Below are 16,768 nucleotides of genomic sequence, written 5' to 3'. Positions count from 1 at the left end.
AGGTGCCTTTAGGGTGGCCCATGAGGAAGGACACTGCCCAAGAGTTTGGGCTGGGATCTCTTAATTAAAACAGGAGACTCCAGTCACTGAGGGTGAGCAAAGAGCTTTTTATTCAAAGAAAGAGGCAAATTGCACCCAATTTCTCTCCCTATAAGATCTCATCTGGTTTTGACATCAGTTGCAATGCTTTCAGTTTGAGGCTAAGCAGAATGTTATGCTGTGAACGGTCACCACAGAGAGACCAGTGTGTCGCTGGTGTGGGGAGGCGAGGCTCAGGGTTGGACAGGTTAATTACCTACATAACCCTGGCTGTGGCCCAGCCCAGCACCTCCCAGAACAGGGACTGACATAGCCGCTGAGGTCTACCTTGGAGATGGAGTCAGTGATGAGGGCAGGCAGGGTCTGCCTCTGTGCAGGTAAAATGCCCCCTCACCCCAGCCTTCCTTTCCAGAGCAACCAATCTGAAAACAGAATTGTCTCTGGGGCTGGTGTGTACCTCTGCTTTCAGGCCAAGCTGGATCCCTAGGAGTTTGAAGCCCAATGTGCAAGGACATTTCTCAAGGGCCATGTGGTTTTGCAGACACCCCTGTCCTCAGGCCTGAACTCACCATAGAGACCCATGTCAGCAAACAGTGACCAGAAAATCCTCTTCCCTTATTCTAACTGCTGCCCCCTAGGAGACTCCAGGGGGCAGACATTGCTTCCTTCCTAGTGTGAACTCTTTGGTATTCCATCCACCATCCTGACAGCCCAGAGCTGCTTCTGGGTTAGGACAACAAATAGGGGGGCCCTACAGTCAGAGCAGCTCTTACCCAAAGTGGTGAGCGTCAACTTCCTGTCCAGATTGCAAGTTAATGGCCTTTACAGCTGACTCGGGCTCCTACGTCGTCATTAATAAATATTAAAGCTGATAAGGACCAAGAAAGTGGACTTGCAGCCTGAGTGTGGGAGGCCCAATGTCTTTCTGGTTGCTCTGTTGATGTTAGAGTCCCACCATCACCCCTCTCGTGGGTCATACTTGGAGAGCTCTAAGCAAGGGTTAGGGCAGAGGTGGCTTTGTGAACACTGGGCCCTTTGGGCAATTAATCCCAGCCCCTAGTGGGTCATCAGTTGTAGAAAGACGGTCTCTGGCAGGATTGGTCGCCCTTCACAGTGTCCAAGGATGTGTCCAAGAACCAGGATGCTGCTTGACTCTTTTCTTTCTCATGGTCGCCAGTTTCCTTTCTCAGTGTCCTGAGGCTGCACCTCCAAACACTGACCTTCTCCTCTGAACTGGAGCCACAGGCCCCTTGGGGCCAGGACTCATGCCCTTTTGCCTGGAGCCGGAAGGGGGGCCCTGACACTGAGGCCTTGCAGGGGCATGCTCTGCTGAGTGCCTGTGCCCCTGCCAATCCTGACGCCAGTAGACGCTGGGGAAATGGGCCAAAGAGAGGAACAAAGGCATGTGGAGGGAGTGGGTGGTGAATCCACTTCTTATACCAAACGGGGATAAGAACCCTTCTGTTGGCCTTTGTGCAGAAGATGCTCCTTCCGCAACCACTGGAATGGGGATTAGGAGCACCAGAACGCTGCTCAGACCTTCAGCAGTGGTCACAGACACCACAGGCTTCAAATGGGGTGAATGGAGGGAAGACTCATCCTGGTAGGGGGGGTGTGTGTGTGTGTGTGTGTTTGTCTATCTTCCTGATTCATCTGATTCATCAATCAGCAGGCCCTGGTCATCACCCATCTTTTCAGAGAGACAAGATGGGCACCAATTTGGGAGAACTGGCCTCAAACACACAGGTAGGGCTTATGGTCAGTTCTACCTACGTGTGTTATTAGACTCCCTCCAAGAGGTAACGTTCAATTAAGTTCTCATGGGAGTGGTTAGAGAGTCCCCGGTAGCTCCAAAGAGGTCTTTCCCATATCCACATCTGTGAATGGCTAGATATGTAGCCACAGGCAGGATAGCTCCCAGCTGTCTCACTCAGTGAAGACTCCAGTGTCTGTGGAATGGGGGCTCATTTTCAGTGCTACTGTCTTAACTCTGGCTCTGTCCATGCTGGGCATGTCCTGCACGTGTGTGTGTAAAGCTTAATGCAGGGTCCTCTTTGAACCATGCCTGGCCCTTGCAGGTAGATGTGGCAGCCACCTCTACCTCCTAATTTCGGCAGGCAGCATGGGGAAGCCCTTTCCAGGGAGTGGCTGGCAGCTCTGCAGTCTTTCCAGGCTAGTCTCCCCTGATGTCAGTATCCCAACCCAGGTCCCCAAGGCAAGCCCTGCCTGGTCCTTCTGTCACAACGTTACTTCTCAAAGCCAGAAGCCAGGGCCCCAGCCTTCCCAAGAGAAGACAGAAATCCTGAGGAAAGCCAAAGGCAAGCTCTTTTCTACCCCTGGGATGCCCTGTTCAAAAGCTCCCTTTGCTGGGCGGAGAATGTGAAAGCCACCCAGTCTTGGAGAAGTTTTTGATGAGCCCTCTCAGTGCAGACTCTTCTTAGATGAACTCTTGAGAAAGCTCCCATCCTCCTCTGATGTCCCCAGCCTACTCCCGACCCCCAGACCTGGCCAACATGGAGAGAGGAAGGAGGGGGGTTACAGGAAATGGCAAGGCCAAGCGAGTGGCTCACGGAAGCGCTGGGGGTGCTGGGAGCGCACCATGCCCATGAGCCCCTTTAGCCAAAACCCCAGGACGAAGGTTGACAGCACTTTTTAGTGTCTGCTTCTCTCCCCACAGCAGCATCTATTCATCTATCACCTCCACAGAGTCCTCGTCCTTTGTCTCCTCTGATGGATCCTCCATTGTTTCGGTGTCTGACAGCGATGTCACCTGCCGCACCATGTCTTTGTCACTGGGGATCTCTGGCTGACACGGTCTGGAGAAGGGGTTGAACCAGTTCAGGGAGAAGTCCCCACCAAAGGTCTCCTTTACTGACTGCCAGCTCCCCGTGTGCTCCCTGGGCTGGTTCTTTCGTTTGAGGCGCTCAATGCCCTGGAGGGGGAAGGGGATGAAGAACATAGTCAGCATAGTGCTGGGCTGTACAGCTCACATACACACCCCCAGCTATAGCACAGCAGTGGCAGGGTCCACGGTGTAGATAAGATGGGGTCTGAGAGCGCAGTCTATTGTGGCCCAGGTCAGCCCTGGGAGGTCCCTCGGAGGACTGCTGGGGCGTGGGTGGACAGCAGCATGGAGGAACACAGCAAGCAGGGCCTGCCTGGTGGACTGACGTGTTCTCCACCCATCACCCAGCCCTCCCCTTCTTTCCTTCCACAAGTGCAATGCCAGATGATGGGCAGGGGCCAGGCTGATGAGTGGCTGAGGCATAAGGGGGACCACACATCCTCTGAGGCCACTACAAACTGGTGACCCCCTCCTAAATATTTTTGGCCACTCCCACCAGGGTAGATAGGGGCTGCAAACATAGCAGAAGGACAATGGGGTTAAGGAGAGAGTGCAGGACACAAACAGCATGCGAGGTGAAGAAGCGGGTGCTCGTACAGCAAGTGCCAACATGCAGTAGGCAGCCGGAGGGCACACAGGACCACTGTGGGGAGGTAACGCTGGGCTCAGGCCTGCTCATGCAGCAGATCCACCCTGCAGCCTCTTCCAAGCTGTCAACTCACCTGCCTCTGGGTGTCGGCTGCAACTCAGCCGCCAGGCCACAGAAAGGGTGTTGGGGTGGGGAGATGCCCAGAGGAGGTAAAGACATAGCCAGGCCAGCTCTCCAGGCCCACAACACCCTGCACAGAGGCCTGTGACCCTCCAGTGGGGGCACTGCTTTCTCCATCTCTTCTGGAAGCCAAGGGAATTTGCTGTGGGTTTGCCGGGCTTGGGCACTGCTCATTCACATGACTCAAGAAAGATTTCTGTGTATCTAGCACTTTTTCTTCCCACACCATCTCAGAGATTTAAGATTCTTTACTTTTGAATAAATTCTAATTAAAAAAAATCGGATCTTAAAAGTATATCCTCATAAGATACTTATCAATTACAAAGGGAAAAACAGTACCTTAATAGCAGGGAAGAAACATTGCAGGTACCACCTTCACCCAATGATCAAAGTTAACATCACAATAATGAAACGTATCAACACTATGTGCGTCCTGATACGGTGCAACGAGGACACATTGCTTCAGCAGTGCTCCTGCCCCAAATGCCTAACCTCAATCTAATCATGAGAAAAACATCAACAACACAATCTGAAGGACAGCCTACAGAATACCTGCCCTACAATCTTCAAAAGGGTCAAAGACTGATGAAAAGATTTTGGAACCATATAGACCTGGTGGTTACAAAACATTGTGAATGCATTAAATGTACACTTTAAAATGGCTAATTTTGTGTTACGGGAATTTCACCTCAATTTTTAAAAAGGGTCAAGGTCATGAAAGACAAAGGAAGACTGAGGAACTCTCACAAACTGGAGGAGACTAAGGAGACATCGCAAATGATGCAGAGTGGGATCCTGGAACAGAAAAGGGTGTTAGTGGGACAACTGGAGAAATGTGAATAAGGTACATACATTAGTTAAGGGTATGGTGTTGCCAATGTCCAGGGTTTTATATTTGTATTATGGTTGTATAAAATGTTTACCTTTAGTGAGACTGACTGAAGGGCATATGGGAACTCTTTGTACTGTTTTTGTCACATTTTTGTAAGTCTGAAGTTATTTCACAAAAAGTTTAAAAATAATCAATAATCTGAGACAAAGATTTATGCAATACAAACTTGAACACTGAATTATAATAATGCAAAGTTGGAAATGAGAAATGCCCAATAATGATGATTAAGCAAATGATTCTATAACACTATGCAGCTAGAAAAGATGGTTTAATATAGTTTTACATGACATTAGAACATTTGTCTGTGTGGTTACTTTTGGGGATGGAATTCTAGATGATTTGTATTTATTTCTGTAGACTTCTCACACAGTCCAAGTTTTACCAATGAGCCAATGTTACTTTTATAATCAGAACAAAAATAGCTGTTTCAGAAAACGGATCTTGTTGACACAAGTCTAGAGGGACCTTCATGTGGGTCATGAGCATGTGATGCCATGCTGCTTCCTGACTGGCCCCTCGCCAGGCCTCCCTTCTTGGCACAGAAGCAGTGACCAGCTGAGATGATTTGCTTTGGGCATTCTGCTTTCTCTTCCTGGGTGATCATCTGCAGCCTGTCGAGAAAGAGGCTTTAACTTCATAGGAAGAGAGCTGGGACATCACCATATGGCAGACCCAGCTACAGAGGAGACACCCAAAAATGACAGATTGGCTGCATCCACACTGACTTGGACTCAAAGCCATGACCATAGGTTTTTATAGCCTCCTTGTGAGGAGGTGGGTATGAGTATTGATGACTGGCAGATGGGGAAGAAACAGAAGTTTCTTGACGGTGGCCAAGGCTCATCTAGCTTGTTACGTATCAGAACTGGGACCAGAACTAGTATCTTTTTTTCTGCCCAACATGTTTCCAATTCTACTGCAAATCACCACTGTGCCCAGGCTAAGCTCAGTCAGAGAGAAGGGGAATGAACCCAAGAGCCCACAGGATGATTATTTGCCATTCATGTGGCATGCTCCCAGATAGGCACTCTTGGATTATACTCAGCCTCCTCACCAACCTCATAAAGTATTCCAGACAGAGCCTGGCCTGTCTACCAGAGGTCTTCAGCAGTAAAGTGGACAAACATTCAGGGAGTGTTGACTTTTGAGTCTAGAAAGAAAATATTGCAAACAAATCTGATGTATAAAAATGGGCGGAGGGCTGCTTTTTCCCAGTAGGACTCAATTTTGAGTTTTGTGTGGATTTAAAGGGATCCTGAAGGCAAAGTTCTTAAGCTTGAGGTTTGCAGAGGAGCAGTAATACTAACTTTAGGCTCAAGAGAACAAACAAAAATGGTTGATGCCTGGTAAGGGGGTCACAGTCAACACCAGCAGCTCTTGCAGGGTGTGTGATGGGCCTTTTGGCCCAGGTCAGTCTGGGTGACACAAGAGCTGTGATCTGTGAACAAACTCACCAACACTCCAAAATGAATGTATTATGACTAAGGCTCCCGAGGAAAGAAGAGTCTGTGCAGAACAGACTCAGCTGAGCCCCACAGAGCGAGAACAGGCTGTTCCCTGCTCCCTGTATCATCAGATGCAGAAAGCCAGAGCCTCAGGGAGCAGCCTATGCAAATGTGTCTCTTCATAGCTGGCCAGATAACACTGTCTCTCCTCATCAGAGATTTCATATATATATTGTAACCCACAAGAGGAAACATTTTTCTGTTGCATTCCAGAACACATATACACACAACTCCCTAAGCTTCATAAAACAATACTTATCCTGCAATATGTAATGCACTAAACATTTTTCTTGAAAAACATGCTGGTTGCAAACCATGAACGGTTGTGACCAATGGTTTGAAAAGCACTCTAACACAGCTAACACTTATAAAGCCATACCAGGGCCAGACACTATACATTCCTATTCATCACCCTCATTTAATCCTTCCATTAACTTTGTGATTTAGATTATCATTCCCGTTTTCAGATGAAAAAACTGAGGCTCAAAGAAGTTACTGCTCAAGGTCATATTTTGGCAGTAGGTGTGGTAATAAGCAGCCAAGCAGACATTTGAACCAAAGACTGAAGCCAGGTCCCAAATACTTGGGCACCAGACTATATGGCCTCAGCTGCAGAAATTCAGGGCATCCTTATGTCCGTGTTAGAGCACGTGCGGCCCCCAGAAGGCTTTTGGCAAATGTCCCTCTGCAGTGCTTGTCATCACTCCTTGGATCAGCTTCATCGGCTCCTCCTGTGTGCCCAACAGAGCGGGATCCCTGGGGGCCACTCTGCTTTGCTACGGCAGTCACACTGCTCAAGTCAGCAAGATGTTTTCTTGAGGGAGAGGATGAGAAAAAGAAGGTTCAGGTTGGGAGTACGCTGGTCAGTGGCTTGTTTCTGCTTCGCTGTGAATTCTTTCTCTTCTATGAGGTGATCCTAAGCCAGATATGTATTTAAAGAATGTAAGAAAAAGCCACATGGGTGTCGAAACCCACACGTGGAAAGCAAAGGTCAGGAGGTGTACAGGTCATGTATCCGGGCTGCTACAATGCCCCTGGCTCTAGACTACTCACTGGCCGCCGCTCCCATCTGGAGGTCCTTTGGTTCTATTCTTTTCTCTTTCCTTTCCAGGCTGGTTCTTCACCCAAAGGGCCCTTGGTCTAGAGATGGGTTCCACTGATGAGATGCACAAGGAGTGGTGGGCAGGCTAATAATTTGGATCCGCTTCATACAGACTTTCTTTGATGTCTTGGCAGTTGTTTGTTGGAGAGGCCGCAGGTTATTGAGGGAAGGCGGTCTCAGTGGCTTCTCAGCGGAGGGAACACATGCCTGTCTCACAATCAGCACACCCCGACTGCACTATGCTGAGCCCAGCAGCACACAGGACCCATATCACCAGCAGGCATCAGGGACCACCTGAGGGGGGACCCCTGCAAGCCCCAACTGGATTCTCAAACTTGATAGTCAGAATCCCCTGGAGAGCTGTTAAGACATGGACTGCTGGGCCCCGCTCAGTTTCTGGTTCGGTAGCCTGGGGTGGGGACCGAGAATGTGCATTTCTAACAAGTTCTCAGGTGATGCTGATGTTGATGTTGCTGGTCTGGCAACCTCAAGAACACCTTTGAGGATTCTAGCAAAATCTTTCTCTCTTCACATTTCTTTGATATTTAAGGGCACCTTCTAGGTAGGGCCCCTTCCCTCTACTGGCTGGCTCACCCTTTGAGCTGATACACTGCAAGTCTTGAAAAGAGAGAAATTAAAAACCCATTAGCCTGGCTGAGAAAGCCCATCCCAGCCCCCCCGGAGAGGAGTTTCTGTGTAATGACAACCTCACATATGTGTTTAAAATGGTTTTTTTTTTGAGACAAGAGTCTTGCTCTGTCGCCCAGGCTGGAGTGCAGTGGCGCGATCTCGGCTCACTGCAAGCTCCACCTCCCAGGTTCACGTCATTCTCCTGCCTCAGCCTCCCGAGTGGCTGGGACTACAGGCGCCTGCCACCACGCCCGGCTAATTTTTTGTATTTTCAGTAGAGATGGGGTTTCACCGGGTTAGCCAAGATGATCTCGATCTCCTGACCCCGTGATCCGCCCGCCTCAGCCTCCCAAAGTGCTGGGATTACAGGCGTAAGCCACAGCGCCCGGCCTAAAGTATTTGTTAATTTACCTCACCTGAATGGTTTCTGCATTAGGGGATGGTGGATTCTAACTATTTAAGTGGCCTAGCCAGATGAACAAAAGCTAATACTTGGGGCTTTTTCAAGAAGAAATACAGGGCTGGGCCCAGTGGCTCATGCCTGTAATCCCAGGACTTTGGGAGGCTAAGGCAGGAAAATTGCTTGAGGCCAGGCATTTGAGACTGGCTAGGGCAACACAGTGAGACCCTGACTCTATTAAAAAACAACAGAATTAGCCAGGCATGGTAGTACATGCCTGTAGCCCTGGATACTCAGGAGGCCAAGGCACAAGAATCACTTGAGCCCAGGAGTTCAAGGCTGCAGTGAGCTCTAATTGTGCCACTGCATTCCAGCCTGGGTGACAGAGCAAGACCTTGTCTCAAACAAAAAAGAGGAAGTACAGTATGACGAAGACAAAATGGCAGGACTAAAACGAGATTTAGCACATGCACTTCTACCCAAATATGTTTTGTGTACATGATATTACCAAGCCCATGCAAATATGCATAGATTATAGATTTGCTTGGATCTAAGCCTTTTGCATATTCAGTCTGGTTGCTATGAACACAAACCTGACAGAGTTGACAGAAGGAAAGCAAGCTGGGGATCACCTAATCCAACAAGCCACATCTTTATTTTTCACTTCCACTCCCCAGAGCCCAGGCTCTGAAAGACTGTGGCTACGACTGGTTCAATTTCCCATGAGTGCACCAAACAGTACTATCAGAACTCCTGTGCCCAAGCCAAAAGTTGGGGCCGACTTTGTGCAGAAAGATGTCCTCTTTCATTACATCTGGAAATACTGAGGAGAGCTCAGGGATGCTTTCTCTTCCTGTGCGGAAGCCAGACTGGGGACCAATCACTATCCTGCAAATGATGGCTACATTCCTCAGTCATTGTACTCTCGGCAAAATACCAGTCTGAATAAAAATGAAATAGGAAAAATGCCAGGAATCTTGGGGTATTCCTATCTTCTGAGTGCAACTGGTTTGAGAGCTCAGAAACATTGACTCTTTCTAGCCATGGCCTACACAAAACCAGAGGCAGAATCCTATAGGATATCTGAAGGAACCCCACTCTCTTGGAAAGATAAGCACAGTATGTACACATTTAAAGGAGGAGTTTCTATTTTTAGGACTAAAAAAAAGTCAGTGCATCTTCAGCACTATCTACTGCATTCCTTAGAAATACTGGGGGAAAAGAGCTAACCTGGCTCACTTTAAAAAATCCCCTGGAAGATGGAGTATTACCAATCTCTTCCCCCAGGCGAGGGCCAGAGCTGCAGCCCCGCTCTAGTTATTTAATACAATCACACTTCTTTCGTACACCTAAGTGAACTGCGTATTAAGAAAAAATTTTTAAAAAGCATATGGAAAACAAATGCTATCAACTTGATCTAAAACAGCATTCTTTTTTTTAAATCTTAGCATCTCAGCCTTGCCTGTGTCGCATGAATAGCACCGTAGAGGCGAGTCAAAGTTAACTGACTCAGGAAAGCTCTTAGGAGAGCCCATCAGCACAAAGGAATTGATTCGGGCTGCAGAAAGCAAAGGAAAGAGGCTTGGTGGGGCAAGCTGGTTCAAGAGGGGGACCATAAATGCATTTTAAAACCAAAAAAATAAAGTATCCTCATTCAAGAGACGGAGCAATGAAACAAACACCCAACCAGAGAAAACTCAAGTAGATTGTGGATAGTCAGCCTCCCGCTAAGGGTAACACCTCGAGAGAGAGCTAAATCAGAACAGGTTTTGGAAAAATTTTATTGCATTTTGTTTCCATGTGGAAGCACTGACAGAATTGAAAAGTGGCAGCATGTTCCACTTACTTTTCTGAAAAATCACATGGCTAGATTAACTTTGGCCCTACCCAGGACAGGACTGAATAAACCTTATCTCCTACCCCCACCCCAAGCAAAAGCTAAAAAAAGGGGGTTTCTGGCAATTGCTTAAAAAACAAATCAATGTGTGAGAATTCTCAGATGGTCAATAATCATATTTGTTATTTTTGCACTTGGAGGGCACTCCCTACCTCCTTCACCTCTCCCCACCATCACCACCTCCTTCAAACAAGACTGACACAGGAAGTGCCTCTCAAATGGAAAATCTATTCTGTCTCAGTGCCACAGGCTTAGGTGTGTCTGTGGATTCTAGCCAATGGGATGGCCATATGTCAACTTTGAAAGGGTGGGGACTGTGAGGTAACCCCAGCATCATGGTCATCTCCATGCCAGGACAACAGTCTCCCAGGTTAAAATATAGATAAGACACAGGTACGTGCACATTTATGGGTGTTAACTATCAGAAAGTGAATCCACTTTGAGGTTTATAAAATGAGAAGGGGATGATGGTAGGGCTGTATGTGTTGGACACTGGTGCCTATTGCAGTCAGAATTCACACTGCTTAATTGACATCTTGCTGGGGAAGAGAGGGAGATGGGGTGGTGAGAGAGGAAGCAGATGTAACAAAGGAAAACGTAGCTTGCCTGAAATTGTGTAATTTTTTTTCCTCTTGATTGTATAAGGCATTTTGAACTGGAAAAACGTCTTTCCTTCACACTCTTCCAAATAATCACAGGGAATATAATTGCTGATTCAGAATACAAATAAGACCTCTTTCATCTCTCTCCCTACTCCCCCGCAAAATCATTCTACACACCCCAAGCCCATAAAATACAAGGCAGGCAATTGCTTTGCGAGTTAGCAGGCAAACCGTGTCCACTTGGGGGATGACGTCGCTGTGCCAAGGTCCCTTCTGAAGGCTCCAGCCCTGATCCTGCCCTTCTCAGGCCTCAAGGGGTAAGCATCCGTCTTCGGTGAGGTTTTAAGTCCCATCGGGGAGCCTGCCACTGCCTCCTGGGCAGTGGGAGGTCAGGGCCCTCCTGGCTTTCCCATGCATCCCCTGCCAGGTGTCCGGACTATTCCATCCACGCACAGCATCACGTCTCACTCAGTTAGTAGAATGGGCACAGCCTGAGACAGCACCCTCTACGTTAGTCATGCCAGACAGACAGCAGAGAGAAACCAGAGGCCAGAGAAGTGATTTTAAAAAGAAAAGAGAGCAGCTTCAGTCACCGAAAGAAATCAAAAGGATGGTTTTTAAAAAATAAAATGTGGGGACTTTTTTTTTTTCTCTGCAATGCTCAGCCATTTTACTTGAGACATAAAAAAAGTTTTAAGAGTAGTTGTTTTGCTTTTTCGATTTAAACATTCATGAGAACAGATGGGATGGTAGTGCTGTGGTGTGGACTTGTGTCTGAGTGGCCATGCTGGTCGGGGTCCTTCAGACCACATACTGGTACGGGTCTGCCTTCCCTTGGTCTGGCGTGGCAAAGGGGCTGGCCCAGCCTAGAGAGAAGGGGTGGCCAAAAACGGCTTTCATGTTCATCCATTTTGTTTTTTTAGCCCATCTTCTCTCTTCCTTTTTCAATTGTTCTATTCCCTGAAAACAAGAACAATCATACTTTCAGTCAAGCACTGCATTGCTGTGGTTTCTGGGGAGGGATGTCCACAGTGAGAGGTGAATGGAGTAAATGTTTCCTTTTTAAAGCAACAAAGCTGTCTACATAATACTTCTTTCTCATAAAAAGTGTTACTAAAAAAATTTCTCCTTTTTTTGGTGGGCACTCATTCACAAGTCCCTCCAAGAAGGGAGGGAAAAAGAAGCACTATCAGCAGCACAGAAGCTGCTGCTTCTAAGTATGCCAGGCCAGGGTGTGTCGCTAAGATAAGGAGCGCATCTCTCCAGCCCTGGCCCCTCGCTGAGCTCTGCAGAGGCGCTCTTCAGAAACTCTGTGCTGGGCTGTGGATGGAGTGCTATGAAGGCTTTGGCGTGAGAGGCCTCAGAGCTGTTGGGGAGCTCGCAATCATCATAACCAATGATGGCCATTAATTTGGGATAGGTTCCTAGGAAGTTTGAAGCTACCATGACCACTTTGCAGACAAAAAAAAAGTAACAAATCAAATGACTGCTCGGGCGTTATGTGTCTCACCAGCCTGGGGGATCAAGCAGCACCCCGCTTAGTGGGCCTGGTGAGACACAAACTGAGAAGGTTGAATAGGAGTGACAGACCACGAATGAGGGGAGAAGTCACCAGAGGAGGAAGGAGGAGGGATTAGTAAAGGTTAGAGGGCGGCATGGCCAGGCCAGCCAGCCTGGCATGGCAAAGGTCCTCCTAGTGGCTCCTTTGGGGAGAAGCATGGCGCACACCTATGCGGCAGCTGTCATGGAGCCGGCGCCACTTCCCCTGTTAAGTCTCAGGAAAAAACTGGGGCTGGGGGAAAAGCTGCTTCCTCCCCCCTCCCCTTTCTTCAGATGGAGCTGGTCAAAGGGCAGGGCTTGAGAACAGGGCCCCTGCCCAGAGGGACAGGAGAGGAGCAGCCTGGCAGGAGCCTGGCCAGGGGTCTGTCTGCTGTGGTCTCTAGTAAAGGGGTGCTGGGAGGACAGCTGAGTCTGGGTCTTTCTCCACAGCCTAGGGACCTGGGAAGGGCACAGGGCAAAGGGAAGACACCCTTTCCCAGGTGGGGCAGGGCCCTCCAGCTTTCTCCTTTCCTTCCAACACAATTCTCTTTAGGAATGGTCTTCTCAGGGAAGAACAGCTAGGACTGGGGCCGTGAGAGCTTGCCTTCTGGCTCCCCCAGACTGTGGCCCGGCAGTACCCCAATGGCAGGCAGGTCCTGAAAGAATCCCCATCGGGTTCCCTGCATATCTTACGCAGAGAAGTTGGTCACGGTTACTGCTTGGATACAGGGCTGGATCTATACCACTGGCTACTAATTTTACAGAAACTCTTTTGCAATGACATCATTTCTTATAAAAGAAAAAAAAGTCGCCAAAAGCCCCGCAACCTTCTAAAAGTTGCCGAAAGACCCAAACAATGGTGCTCTGGCAGTGGGCAGCACTGTCCCTTCTTTTCTCTGCACATGCTCCTCTAAGCCTACGGGGGAAGGCGCCCAGCAGCAGCGGGAGGATGTTGTCATCCTACAAGCCCACTCCTAATGTTGACTACCCTTAGGCCCAAACCTTCACCCAGGGCCCTAGACCACTGGTGAGAGCTGACCCTGAGGGGGCCTCAGGACGCCAGGAGTCGTACAGGGATGGCTCTCAACCTCATGGCTCTGCTTGCTCCTCACACCCAGAGCTAAGTGCTGCCCCTTCTTCCTATGTAAATCCCCAGAGAAATGCCCATATCGCAGCCAGGGATTGACCACCTTGAGGTTTTCAAACACCTTAGGAAGGTCAGGAGACAGCAGTAGGGGCACCAAGGGAGTAGGCCCCAGTCTGGCACAGCCAGCAGCCTCAAAGCTTCCAGCGAAGGTGCTTTGGGCAGATGGGAGGTGATGGTGGGGGTGAGGAGAAGGCAGTGGACGAGCACCAGGGCTGGCCCGGGCAGAGATGACCCAGAGGCCAGGTAAAAGCCTGCTGCCCTGGGGGCTCAAGGCAGACCTGTCTCCTGACTCTGCCCTCAGGACCCAGGCATGGCTGGCAAGCTGACCTGCCTGTCCCAGCTGGGTTAGGGCACCCTGTCAACCACTCTACTTCAAGCCTGTGGCCCCCAGATGGGAAGGGTGCCCTCAGTACCTAGTGGAGTGTCTAATGCAGTACAGTATAAAGGAAGACCTGCCATGGGGGGGATGGAAGGAAATGTAGTAAAGGCAGCCTTTCAGCCACAGCTGCTGGGCCGCACTCCTGGTGTGATCTGCTATGGCTGCCCCAAGGCTGGAGGACTTGTGTGTGGATGAAGACGACCCAAGTGTAACTGCAAACAAAGAACCGTGTCCTGCACACCAGGGGCCTAACCATTGGGCTCCGGTCTGACTGTGAGCAGCTCTCCCAGCAACACTGACCCTGGGTCCTCCCCATCCCCAGGTGTGGAAATAGTGGGCAGAGCCGCCTGCTTACCGTCTCATCTGTGCAGATGGAGTGCACCTGGGTCCCAAACATCACTGATGTGAAAATAAGGAAGAGCAGGCCCTCAAAGCACAGCAGGATGAGAAGAATCACTGTGGTGGGTGGAGAGAAGGAGCTGCACTCTGAAAGAGAAGCACACAGGGCTTGGTACTGTCACCCACTGCCTGCTGCCCAGGCTCACTGCCCCACTGGGCTCCCACTCTGCCTCCTGCTTGCAGGCCTTCATTCCTCCTGGGTGCCACAGGTCTCTGGCCTCCAGGCTATGGTAAGAATCATCCTGGCCCACGCTGGCTATCTCTCAATCCCTCAGGGAGGCCTCCTCAACAGGCCAGGCCCAAGCCAGGGCTTCCCTTCTCTAACACAAATCATTCCTTATTCACTGCCCCCAGTGCCACAGTGCCTGACACATGGAAGGGCCCAGGAAGGCCTCTGAAGTGAGGCATGAACGCCTGACGACACCACAGGGGACCCTCCTCTCCTCAGAGAGCACAATGCAGGTACACAGGTGGAGAGGCCTGTCCAGTCCTGCTATGGCCACAGGTTTTCTGGGCATTCCTGTATGACGTGCTGCCCCTCTGTGCCCCATCAGCTCACAGGCAGCTGTGGAGGATCACTTGGTGGCTTTGGGATTTTAAGCTCGGCAGGGACAGTTGAACTGCTAGGGCTCAGCCTTGACCACAGTGTGAGGTAATGCACTGCCCCCGCTCCCAGGGACATCTGCAGCACCTAAGCCATCAGTGCCAAAGGCCAGGGAGTTGACCAAAGAGGCATGGGCCCAGAGTAGGCGCTTTCACTATTCTGGCCTCCAGCCCTGGGGACCTAAGGCCAGTCTCGCCATCTTCAGGCCTCCACCCACTGCACTGTGAAGCAGTGAGATTTGACTAGAGGTATGGTTTGCTTTTAAGCAGCAGAGTCCTTTGTCTGAACAAAGTCTAAGTCAGAAACCCTGCGCATGGAAGAGAAAAGCGAAGGTGCTGTGGAGATGGTGGGGATGAGCAGGGAGGGGAGGGCCCTGAAGCAAGGTGGCCTGGGAAATGCCAGGCCTGGAAGGTGGCCTGGGAGATGGTGCTGGCAGACAGGCTAGGCCCCTTGGTTGGCACTCTTCACCTAAGGACTTCTGCGCCTCAATGCAGCTGCCCATGCTGGCTGAGCCTGGGCTGTGGTTTGTTTCTTGTTGCTTCCGTACTTGTGCCTGTTTCCCTGGCTGGAAAGATCAGATCCTGGAGGGCAGAGTCGGGCTTCACTGATTCTGGGAATTAAGGGAGTAAGCACTCCATCCAAGCCATCCTGCTGGCTCCCCCTTGGGAATGTCAGGAGGGGCAAGGGAGGTCAAATGTGGGAATGAGCTTGGAAAGATACCAAGCACCATGTGGGTGACAGGTAAGAAACATCTCATCTACAATGCGTATCTCCTCAGGTTTCCCTGGGAACTTATCAATGCCTCAGAATGATTTCTCTTCTTGGCTCCTTGTGGGGCAGGGCTTGGTTGGGGTGGCCACCAGCCTGATGGGCTGGCTGTAGGTGGCTACAAGTATGGGAGGCCTTGGGCTGGGCAGGGTGTTAGGGAGAATGAGAGGCTCTGACATCTGGCAGACACCATGAGGTACAAATCCTGGCACCAATTCCTGATCATGAGCTCTAACTACAAGGCCCATACTAATATTCTGTTCCGGCTCCTGTGTCTTTCCTGTCCTTTGCATTGTGGAATTACCTGTTTCTTTCTGTACTGGTTTGATAGCTGCCTCCCCAACTACACTTCAAACTACAGGAGGGGACTTTGTTTTGCTCACTGCTGTACAACCAGCCTTGGGACAGTGCCTGACAACAAAAGGATCTGGGCAAGAGGTTTGGGCTTTCTGAGATTTTGTTTTCCTTTCCGTACAGGGGAATGCTTAAGAATTCATGAAAGAACATCTGCACAGTTCGGCCTTGGCCTGGCAGGAGCACATGGGGGTGCCTACTGGACAAAGCACCTCCTTCTTACCTACCTCTGCTGCCCTGGAGCTGGTGGAAGAGCCCAGGGCCATGGCCTATTCTCTCTCCTTGCAAAGCAGCAAGCATCATTCCTCTGTAGGCTGGGCCCCAGGAATTACCAATGGAGTTTGGAGAGGTAGGAATCAGATCAGGGAGTGTGGAACCACCTCCCTACCATTCTTTAAATATCAACTCAAAGTGCCCTAATCCTGGGGGACAGCCCTCTGCCCCCACTCACACCAGCTCCCATGGCCCAACAGCTCCACCAGGGCCAAGCAGTGAGGGCAGTAACGGTCATATACAGTCAACTCTCAGGCCTCAACTTTGGGGACTGACCTGTGCCTTCCCAGCCTAGCTGCCATAGAAGCTGGGTGCCTGAAGCCCACTCCATCAGGAATTTTGACCACAGTTAATCAAGAGCATGGCTGGGAGGACCCTGACTACTGGAGTCAACCGGACAGGGCTAAAAACCTTGCTCCAGACCTAGGCTTGAACTACAGACCCTCTTGTTAGCTGAGTGATCCTGGAAACTTGTTCATCCTCTGTGAGCCGCCTACTTTGCAGGCTTGTTATAAGGGCGAAACAATGCACCGCTCAAAAAGCCCTTTGGGCCATTCCTGGCTCCCAGTAGGCATTAATGCAATGGTGCCTTCCAGCACCATTCCAACAGGGACATTTTGCCTC

General features: G+C 50.0%; 1 protein-coding gene across 5 annotated transcripts in view; it reads right to left on the bottom strand.

Moving 5' to 3' along the window:
- Positions 1-87: 87 nt before the first annotated feature.
- The window catches only part of ZDHHC3 (zinc finger DHHC-type palmitoyltransferase 3), a 61,296-nt gene continuing 44,615 nt past the window's right edge, over positions 88-16,768 (bottom strand). For 3 of the 5 annotated variants that reach the window (XM_032161839.2, XM_032161844.2, XM_032161837.2), the window contains 2 exons: positions 14,102-14,232; positions 88-2,971 (listed from right to left, as the gene is read on the bottom strand). In XM_032161839.2, the coding sequence (XP_032017730.1) occupies positions 2,723-2,971; positions 14,102-14,232 (380 nt within the window). In that variant the 3' untranslated portion in view covers positions 88-2,722. Of the gene's footprint in view, positions 2,972-9,935; positions 11,642-14,101; positions 14,233-16,768 lie in introns of those variants that run through there. The other 2 variants (XM_032161838.2, XM_032161840.2) reach the window with 1 other exon arrangement.

This window comes from Hylobates moloch, unplaced genomic scaffold (genome assembly GCF_009828535.3).
Source record: "Hylobates moloch isolate HMO894 unplaced genomic scaffold, HMol_V3 SCAFFOLD_8, whole genome shotgun sequence".
Classification (NCBI taxonomy): Eukaryota; Metazoa; Chordata; class Mammalia; order Primates; family Hylobatidae; genus Hylobates; species Hylobates moloch.
Note: the sequence above shows the minus strand (reverse complement) of the source record. Positions and strands in the feature narration are given on the sequence as shown.